Source organism: Hydractinia symbiolongicarpus, chromosome 3 (genome assembly GCF_029227915.1).
Source record: "Hydractinia symbiolongicarpus strain clone_291-10 chromosome 3, HSymV2.1, whole genome shotgun sequence".
Lineage (NCBI taxonomy): Eukaryota > Metazoa > Cnidaria > Hydrozoa > Anthoathecata > Hydractiniidae > Hydractinia > Hydractinia symbiolongicarpus.
In genome coordinates, this window is record NC_079877.1 from 9,405,291 (window position 1) to 9,422,461 (window position 17,171).

The 17,171-nt window shown below is 34.2% G+C and overlaps 4 protein-coding genes across 7 annotated transcripts; 3 read left to right on the plus strand and 1 right to left on the minus strand.

Annotated features, from left to right (window-relative positions):
• The first annotated feature begins 648 nt into the window (after positions 1-648).
• On the plus strand, positions 649-1,982 carry LOC130635577 (P2X purinoceptor 7-like). The gene is made up of 3 exons (XM_057444938.1): positions 649-947; positions 1,034-1,160; positions 1,237-1,982. The coding sequence occupies exons 1-3, from the start codon at positions 659-661 to the stop codon at positions 1,409-1,411; spliced, it is 591 nt and encodes a 196-aa protein (XP_057300921.1). The 5' UTR covers positions 649-658; the 3' UTR covers positions 1,412-1,982.
• A 717-nt stretch (positions 1,983-2,699) lies between these two features.
• LOC130636807 (THAP domain-containing protein 1 A-like) lies at positions 2,700-3,068 on the minus strand. The gene has a single exon (XM_057446653.1). The coding sequence runs from the start codon at positions 3,066-3,068 to the stop codon at positions 2,700-2,702; it is 369 nt and encodes a 122-aa protein (XP_057302636.1).
• A 197-nt stretch (positions 3,069-3,265) lies between these two features.
• Positions 3,266-8,212, plus strand: LOC130635568 (uncharacterized). Of its 3 annotated transcripts, none has more exons than XM_057444927.1 (7): positions 3,266-3,395; positions 4,063-4,234; positions 4,399-4,450; positions 4,659-4,763; positions 4,843-4,917; positions 5,010-5,084; positions 6,952-8,212. In XM_057444927.1, the coding sequence occupies exons 2-7, from the start codon at positions 4,080-4,082 to the stop codon at positions 8,200-8,202; spliced, it is 1,713 nt and encodes a 570-aa protein (XP_057300910.1). In that variant the 5' UTR covers positions 3,266-3,395; positions 4,063-4,079; the 3' UTR covers positions 8,203-8,212. The 3 variants fall into 3 exon arrangements, with proteins under 3 accessions (XP_057300910.1, XP_057300909.1, XP_057300908.1); XM_057444926.1 differs by having other exon boundaries at positions 3,346-3,601; positions 4,050-4,234; XM_057444925.1 differs by having other exon boundaries at positions 3,346-3,601.
• Positions 8,213-8,497: 285 nt separating this feature from the next.
• LOC130635565 (uncharacterized) lies at positions 8,498-16,929 on the plus strand. 2 transcript variants are annotated; one of them, XM_057444924.1, is made up of 7 exons: positions 8,498-9,544; positions 12,007-12,178; positions 12,343-12,394; positions 12,603-12,707; positions 12,787-12,861; positions 12,954-13,028; positions 14,899-16,929. In XM_057444924.1, exons 2-7 carry the CDS (start codon positions 12,024-12,026, stop codon positions 16,156-16,158), a joined length of 1,722 nt encoding a protein of 573 aa, XP_057300907.1. In that variant the 5' UTR covers positions 8,498-9,544; positions 12,007-12,023; the 3' UTR covers positions 16,159-16,929. The 2 variants fall into 2 exon arrangements, with proteins under 2 accessions (XP_057300907.1, XP_057300906.1); XM_057444923.1 differs by lacking the exon at positions 8,498-9,544 and having other exon boundaries at positions 11,863-12,178.
• The last annotated feature ends 242 nt before the right edge of the window (positions 16,930-17,171 follow it).

Consider the following 17,171-nt stretch of genomic DNA (forward strand, 5'->3'; position numbering starts at 1 on the left):
TTTTGACGAAACGAATGTTAAAAAAGGGTTAAATATTTTTTCTTTAAAAAGAAAATATTTTGCTAAGAACGTTGCTTTGAGTCAGTAAAAGACAGCTCGTCACTTTGCATCATTAATTTCTCCCTTGTGAGAAGGTTCTAAGTCGTGTGGCTGTGGCTTTGTAAAGTCTTTTTATGAAGAGAATTATCCAATTCTAAGTTTTTTGAGTTATAATCTTCATCATTATGACAAGACGTCTTATCAACAAACAATGTAAACAGTAAGTAAACAAACTTTTAGAAGGTGTGCTACTGAGCTCACGGACTTTCTGCACGATGTGACGTTTGCTCATTTATTCGAACCTAGCTCCCTCGACTTTAAAGGGATTCCTGCATTGAAAATGATATTTTAGTGATACATTCCTATCATGCCAATAATAACGAAAGTCGCATTCTTTTGCTTCGAAAGATATGGAAAAAAGTCATACCCTTCAAATTCTTCTACAGCTTCCCTGTTCCTCCTTCTCCACTTCTGCTTTCCTTTCCGTCTCGATGTTCAAACTCGCGCCAGTCTATATTTTTGTTATGATGTCATAAGAAAGTATGAACCAAGCTGGCCGATAATTCTTGTACCAGAAAAATGCGTAAATAAGTTCTTGTGGTAAACGAGCTCATTTCACATGTCAATAATGGCGGAATCTACAACTGTAAAAACGGCAGAGGATATTTTACCATACCTTTTTGAGCCAGTCGTTATATCAGAGGGTGGGGAAGATGAATGGACTGACTGCAGTAGCGAGGCAAATGAGAGTGATGTAGAAAGAGAGATGGGAAAACAGGGAAGATGCGACGTGGATAGTGAAACGTGGTGCAAATGTGGACATTGCCAAAAAAAGTATTTTCCTATTGAATGCATTTGTTGTGTAGAGGTCGAAGAAACAAAACGGATGATTGAAAAGGAGAATATTGGTGAGTCAATTTCTTTTTCGGCGGATAAAACATCTAACAATTTCACATATTAGAAATAGTAACAATAAAAATATTCTTATCATTAGGCTGTATAATTGATCATCCAGGTTTTAGTCCAGTGTGCCTTAACGTCGAGGTTTTGTGGACATCGCTGGTGAACTTGGCAGATAGAGAAGGAGCTTATTTGCCGCGCAGGAATAACGTTCCAAACAAGTAGGGTAACTTTTTGCACATATGAAACTGTATTTCGTTATGGATTAAAGATAGGTTCATTTATTTTTACTTTTAGATCGTATAGATATGCAGCATATAGACAGTTTACCTGGTGGATACATGATAAGTTAGGTCGCCATGTTAGACGGGTTATACCATCTTGCGCTGTTAGCCGTATAAGGGCCGAATTCGAAGAAGAAGACGGCAACTACACTTTTTTTACGGCAGCAGCAATATCAAGATTTCCCTGACCTTTCACACATTTGAAATCTGGTTGAGATTTCCAAATATAAGTGCAGCCTTTGGTACATGTAATGTGGAGATAAAGCTGGGAACCTTTACGAAATGATTCGCGAATTGTTGACTTGTTCACAAGCGACCCACACTTTGAACATCTGTTCAATAACACATCAATTTGACTTCCATACACGATAAAGCATCTGTTGTTGTGATCATATGTATTTTCGGCGAATTCATTGATATCGGATTCACTTTCTTCGAAACTTCTGGATGCACCATGAACTGTTGGGTCAAAATCGGAATCATTTGTATCATTGCCAACTTCACTTGTTTCAGATAAAAAACTTTCCTTCAGTTGTGAAGTACCTGAATGAGACCAGTGTACTCAAATAATTATAAGTGAATACAAAACTCACTCTCGTCCCCAGAGAACGAGTTGTACATACCTTCAACACTTTTTTCTTTCCATCCATCATCTGTTTTACGTTCATCTTTTTTTTCATCGGTTTCTCCCGCATTCGATGCAGGTACAACATTGTCATCAGCAACATCTGAAGTAACGTTCAGCGAATTATCTTCATCTATCAAAATGCTAGAATTCGCTACAAAATTTAAAAATACACGCGCAAGTAAATACTGTCAACAAGATACACCACACACCCATAAATAATTTTAAACTGACTTGAAGAAAAACCAAAGGTCGAGGATGACATATCATCGTCACTGCAACCACTTTCTGTATCTCTAAAAGAATAATCACGGCGATTGGGCGTCGATGTGCAAAACTGCAACAATCTACGATAAAATATATTATCATAAGTAAAAAAAACACCCCAACGAAAATGCCTTCTTTCAATTAATATTGCTAACTGTTGGTGCTTACCTGGATTGTTCTAACTGTGTATTATTATTATTATCAAAGTCAGTTTGTGTTGAAACGTTTGCTTTGCAAATGATTTCCTTGAAATTGCAACCGAAATCTGTAGTTGTTACTCGTCTCAGGTTTGTTGTATCTGTCTGAGCGTGGACGTTGTAAATTCTATCAGTTTGAACTTCAGCATTCTGAAAATAATATGCGACGTAACTTATATGAAATCTGTAGCAATACATGCACAGCTACAGCCATGGATAGTAACTGAATACCTGAAAATGGTCCTCTGATGTTATAGGCTCTATCTCAGATGTATCGTCCTGATAAACTACAGGAGCATCTGTTTCACATTCGAATGAAGCCATTGCCTCTGTAACAATCTAAATTAAAAAGTATCAAGATAATAACGCAGATGACTTTACAATTAATTACCAATGTAATCTTACCCTAACATGTTCAGCACGTGTAGATCGGCCAACAGAAGTGCTTCTCTCCTTATTTTTATTTTCCTTATGTTTAAACAAGGTTGGCACGGCATCAGGTGTCAATCGGCGACGGGTACCTTTACGTGCTGAATACAAGTCACCACAAAGTTCCTGTTTTAATGTTGTTGTCGAGACATAACACGACTGTTCAAAATGATCAGAACATAATCTTCCACTTGGAGGTAAATCTGTTCTCCCAATAGCCACTTCCCACTTTTTAAATAATGATTGCTTTTTAGGCATGGTGTGGAAAGAAACATTTTTGTTGTTTTCTGTTTGATTTGAACAACCAAAAGCCACACAAAACGGCATAGCGACTGGCAGTCTTGTTTATGGAATTTTCCCGCCGTTTCTTCGTCTCGCTCAAGGGTCCCGCCACGGAAGATAAGAAGATTTATCATTTCGAGGCTAACTTGGATTAGCTATTTAAGGAACTCTACCGTTGTGTTAATAAAAATGCTAAATATAAGCTGGAAATAATTGTTTATATTGGACATCCGTGGTAGAGCGCTAATGTTATGGCTGATGCAATAATCAAATTGCCTCGATTTTCCGAGAAAAACATTACTACGAAAAAAAAGAGGAAGTTCTTGTTGCAAGGAAGTTGTTAATTCTTTTAGAAAGGCTTTTATTAGTTAGGCAAGTTGAGATTCTTATATTTTCTTTCTTGTTTTGTATTAAACGGCAAAGTTAGGTACTTTCTTATGACATCACAAGTACTTTGAGGACTGGACCGAATTTACTTAGTGGACGAAGCACACTGTCCTTCCAGATCATAGCGGCGGCCATTTTTTTTGAAATTATTTTTCACATTTCTGACGAATAAAGTGAAACCGTTGAGTAAGGTATGAATATTTGATTTTCTATTCTTGCTTACAGTTTATTGGCATAGTATCATTTTGTATGCGACCCTGTTTACAGACCCGATTAAGATAAAAAAAGATATAAAAATTAAGATGTATATAAAAGGTTTATTCTGACATATTTATGTATTGTCTTATTAAAATAACATTTTTTTCAAAAAAAATTTTTTCACTGGGGTGCCCTTTAACAACATCTGATAGGCAATTAGTTGCATTGTCTTTCTGCCAATCATGTCAAGATGTTGTTTATTAAATGATTTTTTATTGCTGAGTCTTCTTTCAGTGCGTCTCTATGGTATAAGTTATAGAGCCCTAAAAATTTTGTTTTTTCTCAAAAAGACATATCACAAAGGAATGTTTTATTTAAAAAGAATTTTGCAAATATATAAACTTGTTGCTTGATTTCTATTAAAATATATATTCCAAGCAGGAATTTTCTTCAGATTTTAATCGGGAAAACATGACTGGTTATGAGGTAGAAACTGTTGGCAATGTTTCTACTGATCTTTACTGCTTTGTCTGCTTAAAGATTATGAGAAATGCTGTCCAACCACCATGCGGACATGTTATGTGTCAAGGATGTTTTGATGCCTTAGAGAAAGATGCATCAGAAAGGTAACATTAAGCTGTTCTCTTGTTCTCATTTTATAGTAAAGTGATAACAACGTAATAGAATGAAGGTTTTAATTTGTCTTTGTTGTCTTTTAACGTTTATCAGCGCCTGTATTAGGATTGTGAAAATTAGAGTTAAACATTTTATGTATATATATATATTCCAGGAATACAGAGCTAGCCTGCAGGAAATGCTATGTTGCAATAACACGAAACAAGGTACTAATTATGTTTGCTTGGATAAACACTGTCCATAAACTTCCAATGTCTAAATACCGTAGTACTCAGTTGTCATGCTTGATTACGTACATTTTTAAGCTTTCTTAGTAACCAAGGGTCTTCCAACACGACTTAAAAGAGAAGCTTTCAAGGCAAACAGTTCAAAATATAATATCAATTAAAGGCCAAATTTTAAAAATATTTTTAGGTGACATCTGTGCCTCTAATCGACCGAATGATTCTTTCCATTCAAGTTAGATGTATTCATCATGTAAAAGGATGTCAATGGACGGGAGAGTTGGGAAAGCTGGAGGTATACAGAAGTTTTAATTGAGCATGTTATTTTCATGATGTGAAATTTCAGATATAAAGCACTGTCATTTGTTGTTTAGATGCATCTAACCAAATGCAGTCACTTGGCAAATCTTTGTAGTTATGGTTGTGGAGAGAAGATACTTCCCTGCATGGTAATAAATAACTTGACAATAGGATAGCAGAACTTTCTTATGTTTCTCCAAAGAAAATTACTATTCATTAATTTGTGTTTTCATTATTCCAGGAAATGCAGCACTCGACAGAATGTGAATATCGCACCATAAGTTGTGAATATGAAGTTTGCGGTTGTGATAAAAAGGTGTTGTATTAACCCTATTTGTGTTAGAAAAAAGTGGAGGGAGCTGACTCAACCCTTCTATACCTTTTATGGGCTTTTAGTTCACCCTGATATTTTGTTAGAAATGCAACATGACATATTGTTTTGGTTTTAATGATTAGTCTAAAAGATAACTATTCTTAAGTATTTTTGATTGTTTTATTTTTGTTATGTGCCTTGCAAACAAATGTTGAATCAAATCCAACCTTTTTACGTATCGACTCATATCATCCAAAAGATTAAGTTTGTCCACTTAAATCAACTGATAATAAAAGTATGACAAATGTTGCCATGTCAACCAATTTTTAAACTTAAACGAAATTTTTCCGATTTCTGTAAAAAAATTGATTATTGTTTTTAGAAGCATTTATTTCTCTGCACATATTGACTTACTGTTTTTTGTTACTTACATTAGTGTGAATTAACCCTATTCGGTTCGGGGTTTTTCGAACATACTATGACTGGGGGGGGGGCGGAATCCGCCCCCCCCCCCCCCCAATAACTTTTCATAGGGTTGTTCAAATTAAATCAAACTTTGCACACTTATAGTACGTCACAAAAGGAACAAAATGGCGGCAATAATTTTTTGCTTGCGTCAGCACATTTTCTGTGACGTCATTAGAAGCTTGAAATTTCTTAAAAATACTACTATCTGCCTACAATATAATTACGTTTGTTCCAGAGCGAATTTTTGCATTCTGTTTGAAGTTTCTGAAAGCTAAATAAAAGTTATTTAACATATTTTCCGAGTTTTACATGGATCGCATAAAAAATTACCAAAAATTACCCGAAAATCCGGTTTTTTCCAATTTTCGGGTAAAATCCGACAAAATCGCGAAATCGGGTTAATCACGTGTCCAAATTAGGCAAAATGATTCTTCTTAATAAAACAAAGTTGTGTTGCAAGTTTCAGGTTCTAAGGACAATCCTAACAGAAGTTATTAAATTTTCCCCATGATAAGGATTTCATAGAGATATTTAGGGGGAGTTTCGAGTAATGGCCAATATCAAAGCCTCTGAAAGGTATGGGACCTAAAAATTTGGCATGCAGGTGTCTAATAGATAAATATATTGAAACTCATTAAGTTTCATAGCTATATAACATAGCAATAAGGAGTTATTAAAAAAACCGTCAGGGGGTGCAGAATCCGCCCCTCCCCCGCCCCCCGGACCGAATAGGGTTAATACAAAGCAATTTTACAATTATTTTGCAAAGCCCATATTTCAGCTAATTTTTAGCTAAATTTGATGATGTCATCAGCAAAAATGCTGATATCAATTTTTGACCAAGTTCTCACCTAAATTCTGGGCAAAATTTGTGGATGTTTTGTGCCTATTAAACGGGAAATCTTCTTCCCCAACATTGAGAAAGCCTAATTAGCAAAAAGGAGCAGGGTTGAAAACAAACAGAAAACTACAAGCGAGTTTATTCTAGGCTGTTTCCACAGAAGTATCTGTCATCGACCGGCCATCACGTATCAACACATATCGTCCAACGGCACGTCGATCTGTAGAACTTAGCCTAGTATAAAATCGCTTGTTGATGACATGATACTATCTGTGTTATTCAATGACAATGACTGAACAGATAAGTGGTAATATTTTTAACGTTGGAAAACTACAGCTTTCGTCACCTTAAAAAAACTTTCTAAGAATATAAATAGATTGAATTTTGTATTTAGCCAGTGCATATTTCCTAATTCTTAGTTTGATCAGTTAACACATTTTCAAGCTTTCCTGTGTTGATTATGGTTAGCTTTTAAATTTCAGGCTAGGAATAATCTTATGCTTTATAGTCCTGCTCATAACTTCTGAACAACAAGAATGATATGTCCATTTTTATATTAAGGTCATTTTCAAGGATTACAGCAGTCATCTGGAACAATCACGAGACTATCACGTGATGATTTCCCTACAGAAAATGGTTGTTTCTGAGAATGAGAGGAAACTGCAAGGGTATATGCAAGTAAAGGGCGAAGTTCAGTCGGCACAATTAAAGTTGGATGCCATTTTAAAAGAAGTTGAAGAGGAAGAGAACGAAATTAAAGAAGAGATTGAAACCTCTTTGCAAGTTATCACTCGAGATATAGAAGCGGAGATATACAGTTTGAAGCTTCATGTGGATAAGAGCGTTAATGAGTTTGATCGTAATGCGCTGAAGCATGCAGTAATTACAGACAATGACATGGAGAAGCTGAAACTTGATTGTGACATGGGTGGATTGCAGCGAAAGTTGGATACTGTATTCATGGATCATCGGAAGCAATACAGTTGCAAAGCAAAAGCTTATGCTCGAGACAAGCTAAAATCAATGGAAGCTGTTAGGAACAATGTGTCCATACTTGCTCTGAAAGCCTCTGGATATGTAGACGATACGCAACTGTGCAAAATGATTGATGTATTTGAAAAATCACTTGAAGATGGAACAAGAAAAGTCAAAAATGTTTTGGGTAAGATTGTTGCAAGTTCAGCAAATCGTGTTGAACAACTGAAAAATGCGTTTAAACTTGAAGAAGAATCACTGAGTGAAAGTATTTCACTAAAGTGTGCTTACCAGACCAGATTTAAAAATATGGTGGACAATTTTCACAATACACCAACGCTGTATCTATGGAAAGTTGATGCTTTTGAGAATAGTGTCATTGGTTCGATTAACTGCTTGGCGTCACATGTTATATCGGGTGGTAATTTATCAGCACAGCCTTCTTTTTGTCAATATTCTGTTGTGTGGTATAACCGTGCTAACATAACTGTCTATCACCGTCCAATTTCAATTCCTCCTTCTTCTTTGATAAAATTTTCTGTTTTGTCACAGTTGAATTCAAAGACCTACGAATGTGACAATTTTTCTCCTCGCTTATTGGGACAACCGAATTACAATCAAAACGTGGTTAGTTATACCGTGGTTAGTAACCAGCCCATTTCTCCACGGCGGCTAGTGAATGAAAATGTTTCTTTCCAAAAGCTGCAGGAGAATGAAATTCAGAAAATGCTAAAAAAAACCGTGCAAAGCATTTCATTCAACTCAACTATACAAGACAAAAACAAAGGAGTGCTTGTGGATGATGTTGTGTATGTCAGATGTGAACTTACAAATTAAAGAAAATTTTTACAGAAACAATCTCTCCTTAGTAGGATGTACACTATCATTATTCTTACGTCTCTATTGTTCTAAACTATAGACGTATGTTTCTGTCTAAAATTCCATCCTGATATTATTATGAAGCATATTCTTATAAATGAAGAAGTGTTGTTGTTGTTTTACTCAGAATTTAGAAATTTTTTATTATTAAATCATTTACACCATTTTTTATAAGCATAATCAATCTACGCCCAGGATAAAGTACTCTGTTAGTCTATTTAAAAATAAGCTTTATCTATTTCTTATGTAATAAATAAAAGCTCAATTTCTAGTTGTCAAGTAATAAGGCCTTTATTTGTTTTCTATACGTGTATTGAGTTCCTTTGATCATAATTTTAGAAAGTTGTCATTTCTTTTAAATAATGTTGTCTTATCTTCTAAATCGTGTGGTCTCCTGAACGAGAGTTTCAGACATTTTAGTTTACGAGCCTAAATGCCTACAAAATTTGTTTACAGTAGTCCCAGCAATGAGCCTACATTAATGTGTCTTTACTGAACGCATTCGAGCCATGTACAATTAATGCGTGCCTACCCACAAAACATTGTAACGGAAAGATTAAGCGAACCAACCTAGCACTGACGAAGCGTAGTGATTATGACACATTTTTTGCAAATTCTTTAAATTTTGCAGAAAGTTATATTAAGAGGCGAGTAAAGTATCTGTAAATATGTGTATTGTTTCTTATTCCTGGAAAACACGATATACGCCTTCTCACTTGAATGCTTTTTTAACTTTATCACTTTTTATTTCGGTGCTTTTACAGACGAGATAGTGAATCTATCTATTGAGTTCATACACAAAATCCAATGGTATATCATTTGTCTGTATTTAAAAATTATTTTCTTTCATATGACGCATGCGAACACTTGTTCTTGAAATAACCACTTGAGTTACTTCAAACTTCTTTTCAGCGCGTGGTTTGTCAGGTCATAAAAAAATTAGATATTATTTGCCAAAATTTTTCTAAAACTTTTCACGAAGTAAGTTATTCCCATAAAGCCACTTTCCACCAGTTCACCTCACTTTTTAACTTTATAACTTTGAAAGAAAGCTGATAATTGAGAAAATTTCGTCCATTTACAAATGCTTATTCGGCCTTGTAATTGTTTTATTAAAATTTATCAAGAACAAAGAACATGTTTTTCAAGTTAATAGCGTTACAACAGAATTAACAAAAACCTTGCAAATGCTTTCATCAAAGACAATTCGAAACAACATACACACAAAAAAAAAACATTTAAAACAACAACAGCAACAAAGGTGGAAACGAATACATGTAAAGTTACAAACATTGAAAAGGTACGACAATAGATACATGTCAATCCTAAATACATCATACACGTTTCTTTTTTAAGCAACGCAAATTTTGGACAAGCCTCAATGATGATTAACTTTCTATATCTCACAGGCTCAATTGTTGCTTGTTGACTCTCAGCTCGAGAAGTTTGTTGCTCCGTTGAGCTAGTTTGACAATCAAAAATAAGGAGTTAAGTTTACACCGCTACATTATATTGTGCAAATATAACCATGAGCTTTTTTACTTTCTGTGTATCTAAACATAATCAATACAAACGCGTTAACTATTTATTATCTTCTTGTATATGATTGTATAATATTGGACGTCAGTCCCCGCAATTAATTCTACAACATTGAATACGTTATATTTTAGCAATAGAAATTACGACAATGCATTGTAATAATAGAGACTACCCTTTAAGTTTTTGATTTAGTAAAGTCTTTTGTACGAAACTTTTGGTTTAAAAATGCGGCGCTAAATCTATTTGTTTTATAATCCATGCTTTACCCCTTTTACTTGTATCAACCACATTTAGTTAGGATTCAAATCATGACAGGTACTTTTCTTCATTTTGTTTACACGATCATTTTAGAACGATCATTTCAAATTGTGTGTTATAGTCTTTAAACGCTTAGTTGAAACCCACTCCTTATTAAAAATTTTGTATGGGTGTAATATGTTTGCTTTCCCAGGAAAACATATCCTGACCTGAGGTATGTCCAAACAACTGCATTATTTACTCAGTATTTTATGTAAGTAAATTTAATTTAAAAAACAATTTCTAGCTGACAATTTAATATAATAGAGAGTAAATGCAAGTCCGAAAATTGAATTCATAAAGTCAAAGTATCCTAATCAGATAATATAGGACGAATGAATTTATTTTAAAATTTATGTATATTTCGTGTTACATCCAACACATCTTTCAGCAGAATGAAATGTTACAAGAAAGTTCAGTAAAAAAAGAAATTTTGAAGGTAATTAAAACGTTAAATAAGAACTCTTGACGCTTGTAAACCATTGTTCATCTTTAAAGTTCATCTTTCAATTTAGCAGGAGAACAGGTTTTAGTTGCACGGTTAACTAAGCTTCGCATCCAAGCTTTACGATAATTCCACGGTGTATAGCTGTTGTAATTAGTTTACAAGCCAGTTTTGGTGTCATTTCGGAAAATTGACAGACCATCAGGTGCAATTTCTATGTCTAGGAAGTGTGGTACTTCGTTTTCAAAAGTGTCTACGTTAAACTGTAGATTAATATCGAAGCTGTTATGGGCGCGGTGTACATGTTGAATGTCTTCATGTTCTAACAGTAGGAGAGCATCGTCTACGCATCTGGAGTAAAACTTAATGACGTGATCATTGATGGGTGGCCTAATAATAATCTCAAGTTCAGTCATGATAACTATCGCTAGTACTGGTCCTAAACATGTGAACAACTTCTATCGAACTGAAAACGGAAGATAAAGCATTGTTTCAAAAATATCACTAACATCAAATTTAAAACCTACTCCATTAAAATATAGGTCTAACAACGTAAAACGTCAATATTAAATAATTGATATCGACGTTTTGTGTTTAAAGATTTTTAAAACTGAATATTTTAACTAAAGACAATAGTTTTATAGCTATAAAATTTTGGCAAAAGTGCTTTGATAAAAAGAAGTATATTTAGTCTGAAAATAATATTTAGTAACTAATCATGTGGATTTTCGAAGGTTAAAAGCGTTACTGCTACCTGTCGTTACTGCTAGTTTTATATGTTAGGACTTGTGCAACGTTTTTATTCTTTAAAGTTGAAAGTCAAAATAGACTTACTTCCGTTTTGGTTCCGTCAAATATACATGCATAAATACCAAATACCATGAAGACGATATTTGTTATGAGCAAATTCTTAGTTTGCAGCAAAGCGGTGCATATATACTTTGTGGTGCATATATGCTTTGTGGTGCATGTATGTATTGTGGTGCATATATACTTTGTGGTGTATATATGCTTCATGGTGCATGTATGCGTTGTGGTGCATATAAGCTTCATGGTGCATATATGCTTTGTGGTGCATAAATGCTTTGTTTACATAAGTGTATTGTTTAGATTACATACACAGTACGAATATCGTATGCTAAAAATAGTAAAAAAGACTGTATCGTGTATTTTGGCTTTACGTCTTTTTTTGTCTTATTTTTGTCTTACAGCCAAAAATATCAAGATACTGTTTATTTAAAAAATAGTTCTATTGTGGAGTCTTCTTTCACGGCGTATTATTCATTAAGTTCTGAAAATTTGTTTGTGAACAAAAAGAAAGTTGAAATAAAGTTTCGTTTAAAAGAGAAAGTTGTTTTTCTTTAAAGAGATATGATATAAATTAGTTTTATTTTAGAAGAATTTTTAAAAGAATATAAACTAGCAGCTTGATTTCTATTAAAATATATATTCCAAGCAGGAATTTGTGAACTTTTCTTCAGATTTTAATCGGGAAAATATGACTGGCTATGAGGTAGAAACTGTTGGCAATGTTTCTACTGATCTTTACTGCTTTGTCTGCTTAAAGATTATGAGAAATGCTGTCCAACCACCATGCGGACATGTTATGTGTCAAGGATGTTTTGATGCCTTAGAGAAAGATGCATCAGAAAGGTAACATTAAGCTGTTCTCTTGTTCTCATTTTATAGTAAAGTGATAACAACGTAATAGAATGAAGGTTTTAATTTGTCTTTGTTGGCTTTTAACGTTTATCAGCGCCTGTATTAGGATTGTGAAAATTAGACTTAAACATTTTATGTATATATATATATTCCAGGAATACAGAGCTAGCCTGCAGGAAATGCTATGTTGCAATAACACGAAACAAGGTACTAATTATGTTTGCTTGGATAAACACTGTCCATAAACTTCCAATGTCTAAATACCGTAGTACTCAGTTGTCATGCTTGATTACGTACATCTTTAAGCTTTCTTAGTAACCAAGGGTCTTCCAACATGACTTAAAAGAGAAGCTTTCAAGGCAAACAGTTCAAAATATAATATCAATTAAAGGCCAAATTTTAAAAATATTTTTAGGTGACATCTGTGCCTCTAATCGACCGAATGATTCTTTCCATTCAAGTTAGATGTTTTCATCATGTAAAAGGATGTCAATGGACAGGAGAGTTGGGAAAGCTGGAGGTATACAGAAGTTTTAATTGAGCATGTTATTTTCATGGTGTGAAATTTCAGATATAAAGCACTGTCATTTGTTGTTTAGATGCATCTAACCAAATGCAGTCACTTGGCAAATCTATGTAGTTATAGTTGTGGAGAGAAGATACTTCCCTACATGGTAATAAATAACTTGACAATAGGATAGCAGAACTTTCTTATGTTTCTCCAAAGAAAATTACTATTCATTAATTTGTGTTTTCATTATTCCAGGAAATGCAGCACTCGACAGAATGTGAATATCGCACCATAAGTTGTGAATATGAAGTTTGCGGTTGTGATAAAAAGGTGTTGTATTAACCCTATTTGTGTTAGAAAAAAGTGGAGGGAGCTGACTCAACCCTTCTATACCTTTTTATGGGCTTTTAGTTCACCCTGATATTTTGTTAGAAATGCAACATGACATATTGTTTTGGTTTTAATGATTAGTCTAAAAGATAACTATTCTTAAGTATTTTTGATTGTTTTATTTTTGTTATGCGCCTTGCAAACAAATGTTGAATCAAATCCAACCTTTTTACGTATCGACTTATATCATCCAAAAGATTAATTTTGTCCACTTAAATCAACTGATAATAAAAGTATGACAAATGTTGCCATGTCAACCAATTTTTAAACTTAAACGAAATTTTTCCGATATCTGTAAAAAAATTGATTATATTGTTTTTAGAAGCATTTATTTCTCTGCACATATTGACTTACTGTTTTTTGTTACTTACATTAGTGTGAATTAACCCTATTCGGTTCGGGGTTTTTCGAACATACTATGACTGGGGGGGGCGGAATCCGCCCCCCCCCCCCCCCCCAATAACTTTTCATAGGGTTGTTCAAATTAAATCAAACTTTGCACACTTATAGTACGTCAGAAAAGGAACAAAATGGCAGCAATAATTTTTTGCTTGCGTCAGCACATTTTCTGTGACGTCATTAGAAGCTTGAAATTTCTTAAAAATACTACTATCTGCCTACAATATAATTACGTTTGTTCCAGAGCGAATTTTTGCATTCTGTTTGAAGTTTCTGAAAGCTAATTAAAAGTTATTTAACATATTTTCCGAGTTTTACATGGATCGCATAAAAAATTACCAAAAATTACCCGAAAATCCGGTTTTTTCCAATTTTCGGGTAAAATCCGACAAAATCGCGAAATCGGGTTAATCACGTGTCCAAATTAGGCAAAATGATTCTTCTTAATAAAACAAAGTTGTGTTGCAAGTTTCAGGTTCTAAGGACAATCCTAACAGAAGTTATTAAATTTTCCCCATGATAAGGATTTCATAGAGATATTTAGGGGTAGTTTCGAGTAATGGCCAATATCAAAGCCTCTGAAAGGTATGGGACCTAAAAATTTGGCATGCAGGTGTCTAATAGATAAATATATTGAAACTCATTAAGTTTCATAGCTATATAACATAGCAATAAGGAGTTATTAAAAAAACCGTCAGGGGGTGCAGAATCCGCCCCTCCCCCGCCCCCCGGACCGAATAGGGTTAATACAAAGCAATTTTACAATTATTTTGCAAAGCCCATATTTTAGCTAATTTTTAGCTAAATTTGATGATGTCATCAGCAAAAATGCTGATATCAATTTTTGACCAAGTTGTCACCTAAATTCTGGGCAAAATTTGTGGATGTTTTGTGCCTATTAAACGGGAAATCTTCTTCCCCAACATTGAGAAAGCCTAATTAGCAAAAAGGAGCAGGGTTGAAAACAAACAGAAAACTACAAGCGAGTTTATTCTAGGCTGTTTCCACAGAAGTATCTGTCATCGACCGGCCATCACGTATCAACACATATCGTCCAACGGCACGTCGATCTGTAGAACTTAGCCTAGTATAAAATCGCTTGTTGATGACATGATACTATCTGTGTTATTCAATGACAATGACTGAACAGATAAGTGGTAATATTTTTAACGTTGGAAAACTACAGCTTTCGTCACCTTAAAAAAACTTTCTAAGAATATAAATAGATTGAATTTTGTATTTAGCCAGTGCATATTTCCTAATTCTTAGTTTGATCAGTTAACACATTTTCAAGCTTTCCTGTGTTGATTATGGTTAGCTTTTAAATTTCAGGCTAGGAATAATCTTATGCTTTATAGTCCTGCTCATAACTTCTGAACAACAAGAATGATATGTCCATTTTTATATTAAGGTCATTTTCAAGGATTACAGCAGTCATCTGGAACAATCACGAGACTATCACGTGATGATTTCCCTACAGAAAATGGTTGTTTCTGAGAATGAGAGGAAACTGCAAGGATATATGCAAGTAAAGGGCGAAGTTCAGTCGGCACAATTAAAGTTGGATGCCATTTTAAAAGAAGTTGAAGAGGAAGAGAAAGAAATTAAAGAAGAGATTGAAACCTCTTTGCAAGTTATCACTCGAGATATAGAAGCGGAGATATACAGTTTGAAGCTTCATGTGGATAAGAGCGTTAATGAGTTTGATCGTAATGCGCTGAAGCATGCAGTAATTACAGACAATGACATGGAGAAGCTGAAACTTGATTGTGACATGGGTGGATTGCAGCGAAAGTTGGATACTGTATTCATGGATCATCGGAAGCAATACAGTTGCAAAGCAAAAGCTTATGCTCGAGACAAGCTAAAATCAATGGAAGCTGTTAGGAACAATGTGTCCATACTTGCTCTGAAAGCCTCTGGATATGTAGACGATACGCAACTGTGCAAAATGATTGATGTATTTGAAAAATCACTTGAAGATGGAACAAGAAAAGTCAAAAATGTTTTGGGTAAGATTGTTGCAAGTTCAGCAAATCGTGTTGAACAACTGAAAAATGCGTTTAAACTTAAAGAAGAATCACTGAGTGAAAGTATTTCACTAAAGTGTGCTTACCAGACCAGATTTAAAAATATGGTGGACAATTTTCACAATACACCAACGCTGTATCTATGGAAAGTTGATGCTTTTGAGAATAGTGTCATTGGTTCGATTAACTGCTTGGCGTCACATGTTATATCGGGTGGTAATTTATCAGCACAGCCTTCTTTTTGTCAATATTCTGTTGTGTGGTATAACCGTGCTAACATAAATGTCTATCACCGTCCAATTCCAATTCCTCCACAGCATCACCATAATGATACTTCTCCTTCTTCTTTGATAAAATTTTCTGTTTTGTCACAGTTGAATTCAAAGACCTACGAATGTGACAATTCTTCTCCTCGCTTATTGGAACAACCGAAATACAATCAACAAGCCTATTCCGTCATTATTCCTTCACGGCGGCTAAAGAATGAAAATTTTTCTTTCCAACCGTTGCATGAGAATCAAATTCCGGAGACGCTGGGAAACACTGTTCAAAGCATTTCATTCAACTCGATTATACAAGACAAAAACAAAGGAGTGCTTTTGGATAAAGTTGTGTATGTCAGATGTGAACTTACAAATTAAAGAAAATTTTTACAGAAACAATCTCTCCTTAGTAGGATGTACACTATCATTATTCTTACGTCTCTATTGTTCTAAACTATAGACGTATGTTTCTGTCTAAAATTCCATCCTGATATTATTATGAAGCATATTCTTATAAATGAAAAAGTGTTGTTGTTGTTTTACTTAGAATTTAGAAATTTTTTATTATAAAATCATTTACACCATTTTTTATAAGCATAATCAATCTTCGCCCAGGAAGAAAGAAAGCCCAGAAAGTACTCTGTTAGTCTATTTAAAAATAAGCTTTATCTATTTCTTATGTAATAAATAAAAGCTCAATTTCTAGTTGTCAAGTAACAAGGCCTTTATTTGTTTTCTATACGTGTATTGAGTTCCTTTGATTATAATTTTAGAAAGTTGTCATTTCTTTTAAATAATGTTGTCTTATCTTCTAAATCGTGTGGTCTCCTGAACGAGAGTTTCAGACATTTTAGTTTATGAGCCTAGATGCTTACAAAATTTGTTTACAGTAGTCCCAGCAATGAGCCTACATTATTGTGTCTTTACTGAACGCATTCGAGCCATGTACAATTAATGCGTGCCTACTCACAAAACATTGTAACGGAAAGATTAAGCGAACCAACCTAGCACTGACGAAGCGTAGTGATTATGACACATTTTTTGCAAATTCTTTAAATTTTGCAGAAAGTTATATTAAGAGGCGAGTAAAGTATCTGTAAATATGTGTATTGTTTCTCATTCCTGGAAAACACGATATACGCCTTCTCACTTGAATGCTTTTTTAACTTTATCACTTTTTATTTCGGTGCTTTTACAGACGAGATGGTGAATCTATTTATTGAATACATACATAGAAGAACGACGCATGTGAATATTTGAAACAGAACGTTAACAACGAGGTTTTTAATACAGAAAAAATGCTTTTGTCTCTTCTGAGTAATCTGTACCACCCTCGTCTCCAGTATTTTTGTTTTTTCTGACATGAAAGAAGACGACAAAAAATACCCTGG